Source organism: Drosophila virilis, chromosome 4, assembly GCF_030788295.1.
Source record: "Drosophila virilis strain 15010-1051.87 chromosome 4, Dvir_AGI_RSII-ME, whole genome shotgun sequence".
NCBI lineage: Eukaryota > Metazoa > Arthropoda > Insecta > Diptera > Drosophilidae > Drosophila > Drosophila virilis.
The window spans coordinates 15,864,450-15,883,347 of NC_091546.1; the positions used below are offsets into that span (position 1 = coordinate 15,864,450).

Genomic DNA, 18,898 nt, shown 5'->3' on the forward strand with positions numbered 1-18,898 from the left:
CTTATCTGTTCTTATTTTATATTAATCAAAAGTGTTGTTGAACACATTTTGCCAATTTTCAAGTATTTTCTGGAATGTCTCATGACTAACATCAGTTTATTTTTTAGTTATATGGCATATATTTATATAAGTATATGTAATGAGAAGATTTATTTTAAGTTTATTGCATTTTCTCTAACGAATCAATATTGCAGGCTAAGACCATTACCAATGCAATTTTGTAGAAACTGCCTATGGCTCTTGTATCTGTCAATCTTTTTGCAGTTCAGACATTAAAACATGTTCAACGCACGAATCAGCGTGTATGTAATTATATTTAAGTTATCTTATTACAATTATACTAATAGTGGTAATTCCAAGCAGCTTTGGCATATTGATGCTTTTGTTCGGCAGTTCCACTAAGGGATTGCAAGTATTTCGAGGAGGATGTCCATTAAACATGACAGCCGTTGGTGAATTTTATATGAACTACTACGTGGGCAAGTGGTACACGTACTCAATGTATCCATCCCTTCATAAAAAAATGAACAAATGTCGATCGATCAAAATTGATAAGTTGCCAAATGGTAAATATCACGAAACAATGACGGAGCTACACAGCTTGTAAGTTGGTTTAGTACACACAAACACAGGCTGAGATTCTTAAATGAAGCAACTTATAGAAAGGAGACTTTGATAGTAAAAAAAGTGGATATTGATTCCGTGGATTCAAAGGCTGGTAAATTCACATTAAAAACATCTTCCCCTGGTATGTAGAAACTATGACATCTTTAACTATTTATTCAATATTCTTCCATTATTAGCCTTTGTTGGTGGCCTGGACATATATGTGCTGGTCACTGACTATGATAAATTTGCTATACAGTTCTTGTGCATTAATTCCAATGACGTTATTAACTTTCGTAAGTCATTTCACCAAGTTGCCTGAGACGGTTGCGTTCTGAATCCCTTTGCTTTCAGAATATGCTGCCATACTGACACGCCAACGGTCACCATCGCAGACTGTTGTATTCGAGATTCAACAAATCGCCCAACGACTTGGCATACAAATTGATAAACTCAAAGTCGTTCCTCAGAATGGCTGCCCACCCGATGCATAACAGATTCTATATACACTACCTTGGGTTAATTTCATATAATTATAAGTATGGTCCAAAAATCATATTAAATATCATTGAAATATAATCAAATTAAATGACATTTAAAGTAATATATTTACTTTTGTAACACATTGTTTCAATGCTTTAAGTCAACCTAATTTGCTCTGTAACTAGTTAAATAGAACATTCTTTCTCCTAGATTATTCGTTGGAGTATGAACAGAAGTTTTAATAACTTGATATTAGCCACACTTTAATAACTGCGAATAATCCATGCGATATTTACATTTCTGTAAATTTTTTATATTCTTAGAATATTTTTACAAAATGTTCAATCAAATATTTCTACAAATATTTTCCATCACATATATATATATTTACTCAGAGCGCGTGACACATCTCGCTTTCAATTATTCTTAAGAACTGACCATACTCAACCAAGTGCTATTGTACTCAAAAATGATAATGACCAATAATGTTTAATTAGCTCAGCTGCGACTCGTCGGCGACTGTCTGAGGTTCGAGTGCTTTGTAAAAAATTCTTATATGACGCGATTATAATGAAACATAACCTTAAGAACCGGTTTAACATACAAATTTGCACAATTATACACATAATTTGAGTTCTATGGACTTTAAACTAAACCCAAACTGGTTTTTAGAACTGATGCATTGCTAGCCAAATCTCTGAGCTAGAGAATTTTGAGCAATAGAAGGTTATGATGTTTTTGTTAACATTTTTTCTATGGCTGTGAGCAATTATAAATATTAACTGCAAGGCTTTACGCCTTATAGAAGAGACGAAAACTTAATTACTGAAAATAATAAACTAGTTTGGAAGTTAATTGAGAACTAATCATAACTATTAAGTTATTAGTGAGTTTCTATATATGAATCAATTAGTATAGAAAGCTAAATTGTACTTCTAGGTATTATATGACATCACAAAATCGAAGCCAAACTAGATAGAAGTAGGATTTGATTTTACGAATTTAGTGCAGCAAGTTGTTGTCTCTAAGCTGCTTATTTGTTTTAGCTTGGCAAGGTTTTTGTTTATTTTTTTTTTTTGTTTAGTATGTGCGGTAAATAAAACAAATGTTGAACAACATAAACAAACATAAATCACAAGCCGCAACAGCCATGACCGGAATATATAACTCCCTCTCCAACTCCATTTCTCTACGAGCATCTCTCTTCGTGTGTTTTTTTTTATGTTCTCAGTCTGTGCTCTATCGAAAAGGACAATTGCGAAATTAAACAGCGAAAAGGCTAGAGAATCGTCCTTGCCTAGAGTGGCATAACAAAAACCGAAGCGCCCGATGGGCAAATTTTATGGTACAGCGATTTTAGAATTTGTACTATATGCATCCATCTGTTTATTTTATTTTTTGTTCTTTGTGTTCTCTTATTTTTAAGCTTGTAGTCGCCTTACCGCGCCTGCATGGGCTGGAGTCAGACTGGGAGTCGGGCTCAGAGCCAGACATAGATGAGGCTAACGATAGAGTTGGAGTGCGAGCAACTTTTGAGGGACTACAAACTACTCGCTGTGCATACAAAATTTATTTTGTAAACAAAGTAAATGCCATTACAAACAAATTGGACTTTGTGCCATGCTTTTTGTACTTTGTTGCGGGCTCTTGCATTTTTGGCCACGATCTAAAGCTGGAGCTGGTGCCACCGTTGGGAAATCGCTCAACTGCGCCTCGGGGGCGCCCATGAGCCCGGGACTGTGCTGTGCGTGATGCCTCGACAAGGATGTGTGACTGCCGGCCCCATCTGACATTCGAGACCTCGATGAGCGATAGATAGTGTGCGGTCAGACAATATTTATTGAGTGCAAAAAACACTCAGCATGTTGCGAGTTGCCTTCAGTCAAAAAGCCAAATGAGGGTTTCTCTTTGGCATCACTTTATCGCGGTTATGACATGGAATAAGACCAAGTGTGGTGCTAGTTTTTTTTAAAGAGAATAACTAAGTATGTAAATAACTGAGATAGTTAAGAGGGCTATGAGAAGCATGAATACCAAGTAGATAGATTCGCCAAGCGAAGGCCTAGATACGTAACATCTCCACGGATTTTGGACTTGGACATAAGCTGTGGCAGCTAATCTAGATAAAACCTTAAACTTATCTGCAAATTATCTGATATTGAATTGGATATCTATAAATTCTAGTATATTTATATAAATTTAATTAGGCTTTTAACTTAGTTTCTTATGTTTTATTGCTCGTTCTACTGAAAATATTGTATGCCATTCATATTTTCATATAGAAGTTGCAAGCTATATTAGATCCCTAGACCAAATTGGCTTCTAGCAAATATTGTTAGATAAGACCAATATACGGTGTTATATTTATACTCTGTTAGCTTCTCCCTCAAAGTATTACTTACAGAATTTTTATTTTGATTCCATTTTTAGAAACCTGGCGCTTTAAAGTTTCCAAGGCAACGCAAAAGACGCATAAGGCGACCTCTCACGCCATTTATTAAATATATAAAACTAAACGAAAGAACAATACGTTTTGGAGAATTGTATAAATAAATGTATATAGTGGGGCTTAGGTATTTTAGTGGTAACTTTCTTGGCCTAAGGCTCAGTTCTTATACAAAATAAGTTGGTTGTCCGGGCTCATATCGGTTAGCTACTAAGCCGATTTGCAGGTTTGGTTAAAATTCAGGCCATGCTCCGGTTATGCGCCCAAGTAGAATCTTTAATTTCATTGCAGCTCTTCACAATTGCAGTCGAGCAACTGCAGCAGCTCGGGAAATACTGTTCTTCGAGTTTTATTACCTTTTATTGGCACTGTCTACTGGAATGTTCGGGATGCTGCAGTCAAAACCATTGACCGTTAAGCATTAATGTCCTGTGGCAGCCAAATCGAACGGGGAACTTTTACGTGTTTGCATATTTTATGGGGCTGGTCGAACTTTAATTGGAACAATACCAATAAATGCCAAATGCAGAGCGAGCCAAGAGTTTGATGTGCATTGACCGGGATTTTGCTGCTGCGCTGCGGCTACAACCAAATCCCAATGCGTCGTGGCTCGCTGCACAGCCAAATCAACTCAAGGGACACACACACACACACACATACATACACACGAACACACTTACAGGAAGGGTAGCCGCAACAACCACAAGGATAACAACGGCTTTTAGCCGTTTTCCCGCTGCTGCTGCTGCTGCCGCCGCTGCAAGTTGCGGTTGCGGCCAGCGGCTCGCCGTAGACAACGAATCCAGTTAACAATTCAATGAACGCAATTACAAGCGACCTGGTCGGGCTTGTTGCCCTGGACAGGGGCTGGTGTGCGGGTGCTGCTGGGTGGCTGCTGGGTGACTGCCACACGTTGCACGTTGCCAGGACAGCGATTAGAGACGCGCTCAAATTAAACGTTTACAACATATTGTTGCTGACCAGTCGGCCGTTCGTTGCCTGCCAGCCCGTTCCGTCGTGACCAAAAAACGTGGCTATAAATGCTTGCCCCAAATGGTTGGCTGCATAATTTATGCGCACAATTCGTCGCTGCATTCAAATGCTCAACGTCTGCTGCCCATTTTGTTGCCTTGTTGCCTTGTTTTTGTGGCAACAGCTGACGCAGCGCTTCCGATTAATTAAAGCCATTTTATTGACTGGCAGTCGCTACGTCGTTTTTGCCACTGCGGTTTTACTCGCCACTTAGCGCGTGTACCACCAAAATACGTTCAAATTATTTTGTGGTCGGCTCTTTAGACTAGCAAAACAATTTATGCCAGAATACCCTGTAAGAATCTAGCATGTTAACTGAAAATTAACTACCGAAACTGCTTGTGCTGTCAAGCGATAAATGCACAACCCTAAATCGTTAGCGATATGAATATTTCTTATATGTACACACTCACATACTTACATGCATATTATGTAAGTATGTGAGTGTGTATGTTGGTATGCATGTATCATGTGTGACCTTTGATAAAATACGTTTTCCAACCTGACTTTCCGCTAAGCTGCAAATTAAAAAATAAAACATTAAAACTAGTGCCCTTCTATGCGATTCTCATAAGTTTAAGTAAGCCCTCCTGATTTGCATGCATTACCTAAAAGTGTGTTTGTGTGTGTGTTTATGTTCGTTTGTGCTTATTAACATAGTGTGAAGATATTTTGGTGCATATGTAAATTTGTAGGTGTGTATGCATGTATGTAACCATGTCGGTATGTATGTATGTGTGTTTGTGTGTATGTATGTATGTATGTATGTTTGTATATATGTATGTATGTATGTATGTATGTATGTATGTATGTATGTATGTATGTATGTTTGTATATTTGTATGTATGTACGTATGTATGTATGTATGTATGTATGTATGTATGTATGGATGTATGTATGTATGTATGTTTGTATGTATGTATGTATGTATGTGCATGCATGTAAATAATTTGTTTGTGTATGTATGTAAGTTTGTGTGAGTTGTATGTTTGAATATGATATGTGTGTAAAAAAATATGTGCAATACTGGAGAAAACGGCTTCATCTGTGGAGATTTAATTCGCTTTAATTTTGGAGGAAGCTGCCTATTCAGAAATGAAGGAGGAAGCGGCTTGCGTAAAGGAGGAGACGGCGTCTTTAACATTGGAGGAGACGGCCGCCTTAGCTTGAGCAAAGGAGGAGTCTGACGCTTATACTTTGAAGGAGGCGACGTTGTTAATATTGGAGAAGACGGATTTAACTATAGAGAAGACGGTGGCTGTGCATTTGCCGGAGGAGAAATTAACTTTTAATGTGGCAATTGAAAAAATTGGTACGTATTATATGCATACGTAAAATAAATAAAAGTGAAAACTATTAGAACAGTATGTATATATTTCAGCCAGTTTCCGTATAGTATATAGACTTCCTGAGTAGTGAAAATGATCTAAAATCTTATGTAAGAGAAATTCAAAGTTACTTTTACATAATATTACATGATCGTGTTGTCTTCTTCAATTCAATTGATATATGTCTAACGAGTGCAGCTCGATTTGGTACGCTTACCCAGCACGTTGCCGCCACATGGCACTTGCCTCTTTCTGCGTGACTCGAAAAACGGCTGTCAACGTGCGGCACGTGCAGTCGTATGACGAAGTTTGTCGCTGCCACAGCGTCTTGTGGCACGCTTGCCAACTGCTTAATCAATTACGCAACTTTGTAACAACATGCGACAGCCTGAAACTGGCAGCCGAACTGAGCTCAAGACGCCCTCACACCCAAACGTGGCATGCATTAGGCTATGGCCATGGCTATGGCTAAGGCTGGGGCATAAAAAGGCAGCTATCCCGAGGCGCCACTAAATTGACAGCTGCAGCCAACACCTTCCACTTGCAGTCGCACCCGCACATGCTGCGCCACTCGTTGCTTTGGCAAGTTGGCAAAGTGTTTTAAATTGCACGTTGCAAAAGTCGAAAATAGTTTAATTAAAATGCATGTGAAGCATTTTCTTTTCAACATTTCCTTCGGCTTGCATAATGAAATTAATGTGATCTTTCAACAGCAGCCTGCCCCAGGGCAAAATGTTCAAATGTAGTTGGTCTAATTGCAGCTTAATGCTAAGCATAACCATTTCATTTATATTGTAGAACCTTAATGAAATGAATACTTAAATAAAAAAAGAAGCTACCATTTTCACAGGAATTTTGACCAAGAAAATTGTGGCCAAATTGTTGCAGAATTGATCTAGAGTCCCGAACCAAGTAAAAATCGTATGAAATGTAACCACAGTTTCACTAAATGAACATTTCAGCTTCCTAGTTCCTTCTTTCCTGCTGCAAATAAAACTTCTTTGTTGTATGCCTAAAAGTGACTTTAAACGCAAAACAGGTTGAGTGAAAGAGACAGACTGAGGGTGAGATTGAGTGACTTTCTGACTATAGAATTAGAAATGATATAGGGCTAAGACGAGGAAGTACACTGCATACGCCGTGAGAAGTGCTAGTCGGCTTTCGAGCAGTTTTCCGAATTACCTAGTACAAAATGGGGAGATCACTTTATATAGTTGCTTTACAAATGGCAAACTCATGAAGCATTAACTCAGTTTTCAACATTTTAAGTTAGACAAAAAAATTCAAAAAAAGTGAATAATTTTCGGAAAATGTTTTAGGCCAGGCAATCGCGTTATTAGTAGAAGGAGAAGCCAAAAATGTCAACAACTACGCGCAAGTGCTTTCACAAAGTGACGCATGTCATCTTTGACAACGATGGCACTCTAATGGGTAAACTATATCCGGCTCGTAAGAACTGCATCCATATCTGATGTCTATCTCGTAGATACGGAAAATATGTACACGGATGTGGTGCAAGAAGTGCTCACGCCCTATGGCCATACCTACACATACGAGCTGAAAATGCGCTGCATGGGCAAGCTAGCGCCTGTGGCAGCCGAGCTGATGATCAATGAGTTCAATTTGCCGCTAACTGTGCCTGAGTACATGGCCAAGTTTGAAGCCGAGGTCGCTCGCCGGATATCAAATGTGGCCCTCATGCCGGGCGTGAGAGAACTGCTGCTGCATCTGTTCGAATTTCGTGTTCCAATGGCAATTGCCACCTCTTCCTTTCGCAAAACATTTAGTCTGAAGGCTCGGCCTCATTGCGAGCTGATGCCCGCCTTTCATCACATCGTCTGCGGTGATGATCCGGAGCTGAAGGCCGGCAAGCCTGCGCCGGATATCTTTCTGCTGGCAGCATCGCGCTTCAAGCCAACGCCACGGCCCGAGTGCTGTCTGGTGTTCGAGGACTCGCCAGCTGGCTTGCAGGCGGGCTTAGCGGCGGGCATGCAGGTGATTATGATACCCGATCCGCGAGTTCCGGCCGAAGCCACCAAGGATGCCACACTAGTGCTGCGTTCCATGGCCGAGTTCCAACCGGAGCTCTTTGGCCTGCCAGAGTTTGACAATATCTCGAAATTTACATTTGGATAGCGCTGTAAATTTTATTTATGCCTGTATAAAATTTAAACAGTATTTTTTAGGATTCGCTTGATATTTATTTTTATTCTCATATAACGGAGGTTCTAAGCAATCTGAAAAAGCATAGCTAACATTTATAAATAATATAAAAATATACTTATACACATTCCTGGATTTCAATTGCTGAAATTGAGTCTGAAGCGTTGAGGACTTTAATTTAATTAAGAAATGAAAAACTAACTTGTTTTGAGTCGGCGTCTATGATTATTTTCTGCACACTTTCGTTTTATTATTATTCCTATGAGTACTTGAATTTCATCATGTAATTTGCAACACAAAAATATACGCATATATTTATTTTTGAGTAATATCCAACACAGCCCAGTTGATGTAGCCGAATGGTTATATACTAAGTAGCTAGTTGCCCGGATCGGATCACTACATCAAATATTCATAGGAATAATCGGCCGGAAATTATTTCCTTGTTTCGATTACTTATTTGAAGATATCTCAAGACTTATTCGTACCCACAAAAGTCCCTTGTGTTGGAAATTATAGTTCCATTTCGAAAATATCTAAAGAAAGAATAGGTCCTCAGCCAACTCACCGATTACAACATTTTTTATTCTCTTAGCAAATCGCAGCAAATATAATATATATATATTGTACTATGGGAACTGTCGGTCGAAAATATAGCTTTTCTACAATAGCACTTCCAAGCCCCTTGACTACAAGAGTATTTAGTCTTCGGCGGTCTGTAGTTTGTTTTTCTTTCTTGTGTGTTTTTTTTTGCTTCTATTCTTTTATTCAGCTGCCCTTGAGTGCTTCCTGTGGCGTTCGTTCATTAGGCAAAACGGAAGTGGGGGGCGAATTGCAAAAAAATAATGATTCAAAAATAAAAAGAAAAGTCGCCGTCGCAGTCTAAAGAGTTAAAAGGTTTATTCACTTTACTTTTATGCGAACCGGCTAGCGGTTATGAGCCATAGACAGGGATTGAGATTGAGCTGAAGCTGGAGCCGGAGCTGGAGCCGGAGGCGTAGATGGCATAAGGCACCCTGACTGGCTTGGCAGCTGCCGGCGGTCTGGTTGGAACATTAAGTAATTATAAGTTGGGACCGAGTTTATGTTGTTGTTGTTGTTGCTCTTGTTGCCGTCAAAAGTTGCTAGTTGCAAGTTGGGCTGTGGCAGCTGTTTGCTGCATGCCGCACGAGCGACATCTTTGCACTCGAGCAGCCACACACGGCGTATACGTAATATGCTGAATAATTAAATTGTCAACAATTGACTTTCGGCAGACAAACAGACAGACAGCAAGACGGGAGCCAGACAGTCGTTAAAATCTAGTATTTGCCAAAGCAATTAATTTTGATTTATTGTTCGGTTCATCCCGTTTTTAACGGCATTTCAATCTGAATAATCTTCAGGTAAAAGCTGTAGCTGGAAATTGGAAAATTGTCAGCAAGTGTTAAACATGTTCCATATATACCCTAACGTATGGCATAATCATCTTGTGTGGAATTTTAGGCTCATTGTTAGCATATATGTGTTAAATGTAAAAGATCGGAGTCGTCAATATAGCTGTCTTCTATTTCTTGCAGGTCCCATAAATATGTTGTCATATATATATTGATTCCAAATCAATCAAAATTAATTTTAGGCATATATATGTACAAATTATACCCTTTAAGTATAATCAAAATCTGGCCGCCTCAACCGGACAAGCTTTAGCCAATATAAGAACCCATTATTTATTTTATTCCTCAATGAAACATTTCGATTTCCCTTGAGTCAACCAGATTTATTATATTTTGTAGCTTCTACAAGAGTAAAAAGTATTCCACACACTCATATTTATGTTTTTAATGAATTTTCTTACAATTTCCGTAATAAAACTATAAATTTGGTTGTTTAGCTTTTTTGATAAAACTTTGTTCATATATGTATGTATATATATAAAATCTAAGCTGGTTCTGTGGGTGGCTCCTCAACGTTTGTCTCCGGCGGCTCCTCTTCGTCCTGTCCGCTGGTTATAATCTCCTCTTCCGACTTTATGGCGATGGGTCCCTGATCGTCTGCACTTGCACGAACCGACGGTGCCGGCGGTGGTTCAGGTAAGGGTTCCAGATACGGCATGCCAAACTCCTCGGGATCAAAGTCGACAAGCGTTTCAAGGCGTTGCGTGGCCAGCTCAGACCAGCAACAGGGCAGATCGGGATCCGGCAACATAATCACCTGCAAGTGCGCCTCCCTGGCCGCCTGCACGCCCTTGGTGGTTCCATCGAAGGCCAAACAGCATTCCACACAGGGCGGATCACAGAGTAACGACATGGCAATTAAATAACAATCCGGTTCTGGCTTGGGACGATTATATTCATCGGAGCAGAGCACAACGTTGAACATAGCGAAGAACTCTTCGCGGCCGCGTATCTTCTTGCAGTATAGCGCTCTAGTGCTGGAGGTAATCAGCGCCAGGCCAATGCAATTGTCATACAAATGCTTGACGAGACGCTCGACGCCTTCCATCAGCGGCGGATTGGCAATCAGCTCACAGGTGTGTTCATTTAGCTGCACCAGGAAGTTCTCCCAGAGCACGGGCAGCTCGCATTTGCGGCATATTAACTGGGCCATCTCGTGCGTCTCCATGGGACCACAGCGCATAAGCACCTCCTCGGGCAGGGTCTTATTATAGCTGGCCAGCAGTTCGCGACAGGCGCGTTGATAAATATGACGCGTGTCTAGAAGAAAAAGGATTTCTTTTATATCATTTAAATAACTTGTGGCTCATCTTACCAAATACCGCCGACTCCAAGTCGAAAAAGCAATAGGCAGTGCATGGCTCACAGCAGGCCGGCGGACAGCAGAGACAGGGATTACAGCAGGGTGGGCAACAGCGCAAACATCGCGGCGCAGTTGCAGTTATTCGAGGTGTCCTATCGCACATGAAGTTGCTTAAAATATGATATATAAAATTTAAATAAAAATACCCTAAATACGACCAAAACTATGTGAAACACAGCATTTGCAAAGCAAACTAATTTTGGAAATTTTGTTGTTGTATTTAAGTGAAAGCACAAACTTCATTTATTTTATTTGAAAAAAAAAAAGAATATGGTCTCGCTGAATACATCATTCGAATATTTATATTGTAGTATTTCTGTGTTTTAATAATAATTTAATTATGTCTATGTATATTTAATTGCTTATCAACATCTATATCTCGTTCTAGACCCTGTATTTAATATCTACAATATATATAGTTATGTATATATTAATATATAATTTATTACAAACCCAATTTTTTATCGTAATCTCTGCCTAAATCATTTTCCATACATTCATGTATTAGCATATATTTTTACATTTTTCTGCGCTCATCTTTGCTAATCCATTGAAATCTAAAAATGAGAAAATAATGGTAAATCGAACTTATGATGATTACAGAAATTGTTTAATTATCGATTTGTTCAAAAGGCTTAACAGATTTTTGATCCTTATTATCGTAACACATACTTTTGCTTATCAACTTCTCCAACCCGCTGCCAGATTAAGTTTACAATATCCGCTCAAAAATTAAGCTGTTCAAATTCATGCAACCTAAATCCGTATATGAGAGGCGAATGCTTGACCTGGAGTGGGCTTAAATGAATGTAATGTGAATGCGAATGTGTAATGTGAATATGGATGTGAGTGGTTGTGGTAGCGACAACGACGGGATTAACATGTGTCGACGACGACGCTGAAAAGCTTTCATAGTCCTTTGCCGCATTCCACTAAATTAATGTTAAAATGCAAGAGCCCTGCGGGAGTGGCAGACGGCAGGGCGGCGGGGCAGCAGGGCGCGACTGGGCGTCAGCTGCGGGGTCAGCATCCATACAGGCAGCAATAGTCTTGTTTTGTTTGTATGTGTTCAGTGTCCTGTTATAAAGCATTAATCAAGCATACCTGCTGGGCAGAGAGAGAACGGGACAGCGATTCAGCGATAGATAGAGAGGGAGAAAGTGACCGAGAGAGTTCAGTCGGTGGGGTTGGCTGTGGCTTTGGCCTTTGCTTGTTTGCGGTGGCGACAACGACACACACACACACGCGCACACACAAGGACACTAAATTGGCGCTCATTATGATGGGCCTGAACCCACACACACATACATACAGGACATGTGTGTGTGCACCCCTGCAATTTTCCGGCTAAATGGCATACATTAATTAACGAGACTTGGCCGTTGGTAGCAGCATTAATTTGGCCAACAGCTCACGAAAAGATTAATGGTGCGCTATTAATGTGTAATGACAAATGTTAGTGCAGTCTCTCTCCCTGCACCCTCTCTCTCTCTCTCTCTCTCTCTCTCGCTCTCGCTCTCTCCCTAGCCACTCTGATTTAGTTGATCCCACCTGAGCTCATTTCCATTTGCCCAAAATGATTGAAATAAATATTTAATTAAAGTGCGCTCAAGTGTTGCAAGAGTAACAACAGCGGCAGCAGGCTCTAAATTTTCATAAAAAATGCAAAAGCACGCGTCGCCGGTGAGAAGAAAGCAACAACAATTACAGCAACAACAACAATGACAACGATATGCAATAAAGTGCGGGCACCAAAATGTGTCACAGTCAAACAAAAAAAAAAGCATTAAATAAATAACATAAATCAAGCCGAAAAAATATAAGCTGTCATACGAAACTCGAATGCTCTTAATAAAAATACAGATTTTTTTAAAGCGGGAATTCCTATATATATAAATATATATATATATATATATATATATATACATATATATATATATACATATATATATGTTAAATTAAGCGTTAAAAAGATTCTTTAAGTATCAAGTTTAATAATTAAAAAACACAAATATAACACAAGGAAGAATTAAAAATTGTGGGGCTTATTTGGCCATAGCTCAGTTCAAGGCAAAAAGAAAAGGATAGAGAAAGAGATAAAGATAGAAACAGATTTTGCAGCAAAAGTAGTTAGACAGATATTTATTAGACTATGAAAAAAAGTAGAAGTTATTTTACGATTTGGCCACTCCTTTGCAAACACGCTGTTATTGTCGAAACGACCCCTGGTTAGGGTAAACAAAGGCAAAAGCCGGCAACAAGAACTGAAACAACGTCAAGCGTCAAAGTGACAACAACAGACATTAGGAGACGCACATGAGACGCCCATGAGCCGCCCATGAGATGGAGATAAGGTGGCAAATGTGTGCGAATGGGACAGATACAGCACGATTTCAGGCTGTTGTGGCAACAACAAGTAAATAAATGACAAACTAAAGCCAAATTAAGTAAATAAAATTGTTGACGCTGTGTCAGGCGCATAAAGTGACGCTGATATAGCTGACGTGGAGACATCAGCCACCCGGCAGCAGTAGCTGGCTGTCAGCCTCATGTGTGTCCCGTGCCCGTGTGTCCAGAACAGGCACTTGGCCAAGTGGTCACAGCCAAGTGCACCCACCGATGTCAGTTCAAGTGACAAACACTGTGTACTGACAGCAAATAGTTGACTGCATTCACACAACAGTAGATCGCAATATAGACCCAATATTGTGTACTGTATACGATAATCTAAACAGTAAGATCTCCCAATATTAATTAAAGTATACCTAAGCTGTTGAAGTTTATCTTCCCATATTAATCAGCTCTACAACGCTCTACTTTTAATTCTTATAATTTCTTTATTTTTATTTAAATAAAGATTTATATAAACCTTTTATAGAGACCTTGTACATTGTTATTCTGATTGTAAGTAAAAACAATATATATATTTTATAAATTTTGATGTTTCTTAGGAATCCTCCAACATTTTTTTTAATTTTCATATTCCTTTTATATGGGACCTCTTTGAAAAATAGAAATGAAAATTGTTAATGACATCTCCATGGTCACTTTAATATCTCTAAATCCATAGAGATTGCATTTTTATCCATTGTCATCGCCGTGTCTTAATAGTGAATTCTACTAATATAACTAGAAGTAACTTTAAATATTACTTTTTCTAGGAATAAAGAGAACGTCAACCTTTGGATTCCAGCCTAGACAATCAAAAGACAGCCTCTATATTACGAGTTGTTTTACAATGGGCAGACAAACGCTGACATGTGTCAAAACGAAAGGCGCACAATTTATCAAAAGTAACAATAAAGCAAACAAAAAATAAGGCAAAAGCACACAGATACTGATACCCACAGATGGCTGCCCGAAACTTAAATACCCTGTCAGAGCTAGCATATAACAGATATATCATTTTAAATGAGAATTTTGAAAAGGTATCATCAATCTCTATTACATTTGGAGTACTACAACACTGCATCTTAGTCTATTCTTTTCCGTACTCCTCCAAATATGGCACAACATGCCCCTTAAGAATGGTATCGTATGCACTGCATCCAATCCAAAATCTAGCAAGAGAACTGTGGGCAATTGTTTAAGGCGTGCAATGGAAAGCAAAGTTGACAGACTAGAACCAAAACCAAAACCGAATCCGAGTCCAAGTCAAGTCAAGGGGACACTGACAATGGTCAGCGGCAAAAGGATGACAGAGAGAGAGAGAGACAAAGAAGAGCCACAACTGAGAGGAAGATATTCCCAAATTCACACAAGACAAACGGATTCTTATATGTAGCAGAGGATACCAAATGAAAAATTGACGCCCACTCGCCTCCTATGTGGGTTGGCTGCCGGCTGATGGGTCTGCGGTTCGTGGGGGCAACACTTGGCTCCATTCATCATGCCGAAAGCGATGCAAGTTTCCGGCTCAGTTTGAGAAAGCACCAGAAGAAGTCTTCTGACTGCCTGTCAGGGCACGGACTGTCATGCGATTATTATTGTTTATGTGTGCGATAATCTAGTGCATTGGCTTCATGACAATGGCATGGGCTACCCTTTTATTTTGGGCGGCACACAACTAAGAATTCTCAATTGTTTCGTTATCAGGGAAATTAATTGGACTGAATTCTGATGCAGATTCAAGACAAAGCCTTATATGGTATGTCTTCAAATTAGCAAGCGGTATTTAAGATTTTCTTAAACTTTTGCCAGGAATTCACTATCACTGAAATCTCTTTAATAATCTTTCTGATTTGTGCTTGAAAGGAGAGAGATATAACATTAACAACGCCAACAAAAATTGGAAGCCAAGAAAACAGTTTCAATTGATGCATATTCCTCTAGGCTCTAATAAAAAAAAATAATAAAGCAAACAATTATTTTTTTAAATTTTTTACGTAATATTTGGTATTTATAATTATTTGTAAATATAATTATGAAAACAATATTTATAATTATATCTTGATAAATACCATACATTCATATAATACCATATCATTTTTGTCTACAAATAATTGTATTTAATTATTATCAATTATTATAATATTATTTCAAGCAGATTGTTATCTTTTATTAAAATTCGTAATGAAGAGTGTTTCAACTTCGACCAGCTTGACAATTATTTTTAATGCGTTCCTTTTTTTTTTTTAGGTATATGTTAAATTGCGCAACAAATGAGAATTTTCTTGTTTAGATTATAATTTTTGTTGTTGTTCTTTTTGTCAGTTTTAGTTTGTGTGGTTTTTGTTATTGCTGTGTTGGTTTCGTTGGTTTCTGCCCTCAGCCTGTTTCTTGTTTATGTTTCATTAAGTTTTTTTTCTGCGTGTGTGTGTGTGTTTTTTTTGTCATTGTCGGACTCGACTGTTGCTGCAGCTGCATCTGTTGGATACTCGCACTCGCACTCCTCTCTGTGTCCACTGACTGATAAAACTAGTCGCAGTGTTGACTTTGGACCTACTGTAACCGCCCACCCTCCCCCAGCCGTGCCCCTCTGTGCACAACCGAACCACTTGGCTTTGTTGGTTTTTCACAGTAACAAATTAACAACAACAAAAATAATAATATAAATAATAATAATAATACGAGCAGCCAAAGGCAAAAAACCTAATACATGTGCGTGTGTGAGAGTATCTATGGGTGTGCGTGTGTGTGTGTGTGTGCGTGTGTGTGGGTACGTGTGTATGTTTGGTTGGTTGACTTTGGCTTTCTAGCTTTTTGCCTGACCAAATGCAACAAAGTAAAATGCAATTACGCTCGTATCTATGGCACTTGCAATTGTTCTCGTTTTTTGCACTGTGTGTGTGTGTGTTTCTGTGTGTGTGCCTGTGAGTGTTTATTCAAGTCATGTTGTGTAATTTTATATTGAGGTCAGCACTGCTGACTGTAATTTTTAAAAGTTGGCATTTTGTTTGACCCGCACACAGCTCAAAAAGTTTCGGCTGCTCCTTTTGTGTGGGTCATGGAAATTGCTCGCATTGCATGCGATTTCCCATATGGAAATTGGCCATCAAATGCATCTCTTTAATTCAAGCATTTCTTTGTTGCGCTGCATTTAAATGATTTTATTATTGTTCATTTAACTCCATTGAACATCGCTATCGCTAGTGGATTCTGGTCTTGTTCTTAAATGTTGTTGACACTGCACGGTTGAAAAGTTTTCTATCAATTTCTCTTCATCTCTTTAAATTTTAAATATACTCAAGTATATAGTGTAGCTTAAAGACTTATATCGTCGTAGAAGTTATGATAACTTGGTCATTAAAGTGTAACGCGTAGAAGAAGACATATCCGAATCCACATACTATTTATATTTATATACCCATGCCATGCTTCTACCCATGTCTGCTTCTATGCAAACTAGTCTCTCAGTTTTGAAGCCATTGGACGCTTAAAAGTAGGCTCTTGTGCAAAAACTTTTGTTTTAAACAAGACATCTTACTAAAACTTGTAATTTTTAAGTTTCACCATGATCGCCATATATTTGCAAAATCTTATCAACTTCGAACCACTTTATCATATACCTGCCATGTAAACGGTAAAAAACTTGTTTGTTTATGGTCTTTTCCCGGTACATGCACTTTTTTTTCATTTTTAAGCTCCAGAAATTTTGAATTAGTCTGCATTATTCGAAGAGTTCTTTAGAATCACTTGAAAAGAGTTTCGAGTATTGAACTAACGAGTCTTTTGCCACTCGCTACTTGTCGCAGCGGAGTGTGGCAAGTGCGCAGACTCAACAAAAGTCGCTCTGTTGCTCATTCAGCTCAACAGGAGATAACTCCAAATGGAGCTGTCCAAACAGCTGCTGGACAAGTCACCTCAGACTGGGTGGACTGGTAAGGCGCCTGTTTAGTTGGGGTCAGAAGTCTTACAGAATTGGATGGGCCCATGGAGCCGACAGACGGGTAGCTGGGGGTTACTAAACAAATGACGATTTCACCTGACTTGCAATTTGACTTGTTGTTGTTGTTGTTTTTTATTTTTAATGTTAGAACATAAAAAATTACCATAAATTGACAACGTAAAAATATTAATAAAGCACGCTTGAGCGCGTAAACCTGATTGCGAGTCGTGTGCGTGCGTGGCACTTAAATTTTTATGGACGCAAAGGATTTTGTTGAGCATGGCAAGCATTTCGACTGTATTTAAGCGCCGCATGAAATATGCATGAGACGCTGTCTGTGCCAGGACAGAGCTGGACAGCAATTGAATTGAATTCATCGTATGCATCCCATATATCGAATGCAGCTGTCCAGCGACAACAATGCGACAAGGCCAAAAGTCGCCGAACCGTGAAAGCGGCTCAAAGGACATTCCCAACAATTTGCATCTGTTTGGCCGGTGGCAAACATTTTCATGCGCGTATTAAAAAAAAGAAGAAGAGTACATATTTCCACGGCATTGCAACTTTATTAATAGTATTGTCATTGGCCCAGCTCCAGCTCCAGCTCCTGCGGCTAGTACGTGCGCTGGCATAATTACCCGACTGGCGACATCCTCTGGCCGGCAGTGCAAAGGTCCTGCTGTCCGAAAATTGCCAATCGCCGAGATAATAAAAGCACATAAATGCGAACCGCGTGCGACGGCCAGCAGCAACAATATTTTAATTAACTTAATTAAGCCATTTTTATTTGCCACGGTCAGGTGTTAACTCACACACACACACACACACAAATGCAAACAACAAAAACAGCATGCGTGCATTGTTTACCTTATGATGCAGCTCGATACACAAAGATTAACTCAAAGGACTTGATCGATGTGCGGTTCCAGCATCTGTGAAAGCAAATATTCGTAACATATGTTCGACTGGCAGACACACTGTGGAAAGGGCTACACTGCACAAAAACTATTATATGTTGTACCAATTTCGAGGTCTGCCTAGGTGATTGTTATATCAACTTGACTTTAACCTGGGCATAATAATATAAATAAAATACATTAAGCTTTTGTTCCCACGAGGAATGAATTATTTAATGCGAAATGTGACTTTCTTATCTTAAAGAAACTCATTTATAAAATTGTTTATTCGTAAAGTATTTTTAGTTATTTAAAAACACAACATTTTTAATTTAAATCCAAATGTTCTTTAATTAGAACAAAGCATTAGATATAAATCCTATGACTCAAATTCCCATTTTCCAGCGCACCTTTTTCTCAACTTTTGAGGTTCTTTGGCACTTTATGTTTATTATCAAAATATCAATTTTCCTCACAGCCCAACTTTTGAGTTGTGGCATTATTCGTATAGAAATTGAACAAACTGATTTCTAAATGCCCGGCTTTAATATTAATGTAGGTATCTATACTTTGAGAGAAGGCGTAAGCTATTTCCTTACCCAAAATGCATTGCCAGTTGTGCAGCCCCAATGATTTTTCGAACTCTTTCTTGATGGTTTGTGCGACAAATGCTTTTTTATTGAAGTTCGGCTGGGCCTTGACTATATTGAGTGCTGACTTTTGCATTTCATCTGGCATATTGGTTTTCTTAATTGCAAATGAACGCGGCTTGAAACGATTGGGTGTGGCTTTAGCACCAAATATTGATGCTTCCAAA

At 38.9% G+C, this 18,898-nt stretch overlaps 3 protein-coding genes across 3 annotated transcripts; 2 read left to right on the forward strand and 1 right to left on the reverse strand.

Moving 5' to 3' along the window:
• The first annotated feature begins 237 nt into the window (after positions 1–237).
• On the forward strand, positions 238–1,200 carry LOC26530990 (apolipoprotein D). Its single transcript, XM_015173395.3, has 5 exons — positions 238–302; positions 364–603; positions 663–748; positions 804–902; positions 961–1,200. Exons 1-5 carry the CDS (start codon positions 280–282, stop codon positions 1,098–1,100), a joined length of 588 nt encoding a protein of 195 aa, XP_015028881.1. The 5' UTR covers positions 238–279; the 3' UTR covers positions 1,101–1,200.
• Positions 1,201–7,046: 5,846 nt separating this feature from the next.
• LOC6627623 (pseudouridine-5'-phosphatase) lies at positions 7,047–8,149 on the forward strand. Its single transcript, XM_002051678.4, has 2 exons — positions 7,047–7,326; positions 7,382–8,149. The coding sequence occupies exons 1-2, from the start codon at positions 7,254–7,256 to the stop codon at positions 8,029–8,031; spliced, it is 723 nt and encodes a 240-aa protein (XP_002051714.1). The 5' UTR covers positions 7,047–7,253; the 3' UTR covers positions 8,032–8,149.
• Positions 8,150–9,861: 1,712 nt separating this feature from the next.
• Positions 9,862–11,035, reverse strand: LOC6627622 (probable pseudouridine-5'-phosphatase). The gene is made up of 2 exons (XM_002051677.4): positions 10,810–11,035; positions 9,862–10,754 (listed from the first exon to the last, which is right to left on the reverse strand). Exons 1-2 carry the CDS (start codon positions 10,958–10,960, stop codon positions 9,979–9,981), a joined length of 927 nt encoding a protein of 308 aa, XP_002051713.1. The 5' UTR covers positions 10,961–11,035; the 3' UTR covers positions 9,862–9,978.
• Between the last annotated feature and the right edge of the window lie 7,863 nt (positions 11,036–18,898).

What these genes read in the sequence shown, in the direction of transcription:
- LOC26530990 (XM_015173395.3), top strand. Translation starts at nt 280, where the DNA reads ATGTTCAACGCACGAATCAGCGT. An exon ending in ATTAAAAACATCTTCCCCTG is followed by an intron (nt 749 to 803) that starts GTATGTAGAAAC and finishes TTCCATTATTAG; the next exon opens with CCTTTGTTGGTGGCCTGGAC. An exon ending in CAATGACGTTATTAACTTTC is followed by an intron (nt 903 to 960) that starts GTAAGTCATTTC and finishes CTTTGCTTTCAG; the next exon opens with AATATGCTGCCATACTGACA.
- LOC6627623 (XM_002051678.4), top strand. Translation starts at nt 7,254, where the DNA reads ATGTCAACAACTACGCGCAAGTGCTTTCACAAAGTGACGCATGTCATC. An exon ending in CAACGATGGCACTCTAATGG is followed by an intron (nt 7,327 to 7,381) that starts GTAAACTATATC and finishes TCTATCTCGTAG; the next exon opens with ATACGGAAAATATGTACACG.
- LOC6627622 (XM_002051677.4), bottom strand. Translation starts at nt 10,960, where the DNA reads ATGTGCGATAGGACACCTCGAATAACTGCAACTGCGCCGCGATGTTTG. An exon ending in CTTGGAGTCGGCGGTATTTG is followed by an intron (nt 10,755 to 10,809) that starts GTAAGATGAGCC and finishes TTTTTCTTCTAG; the next exon opens with ACACGCGTCATATTTATCAA.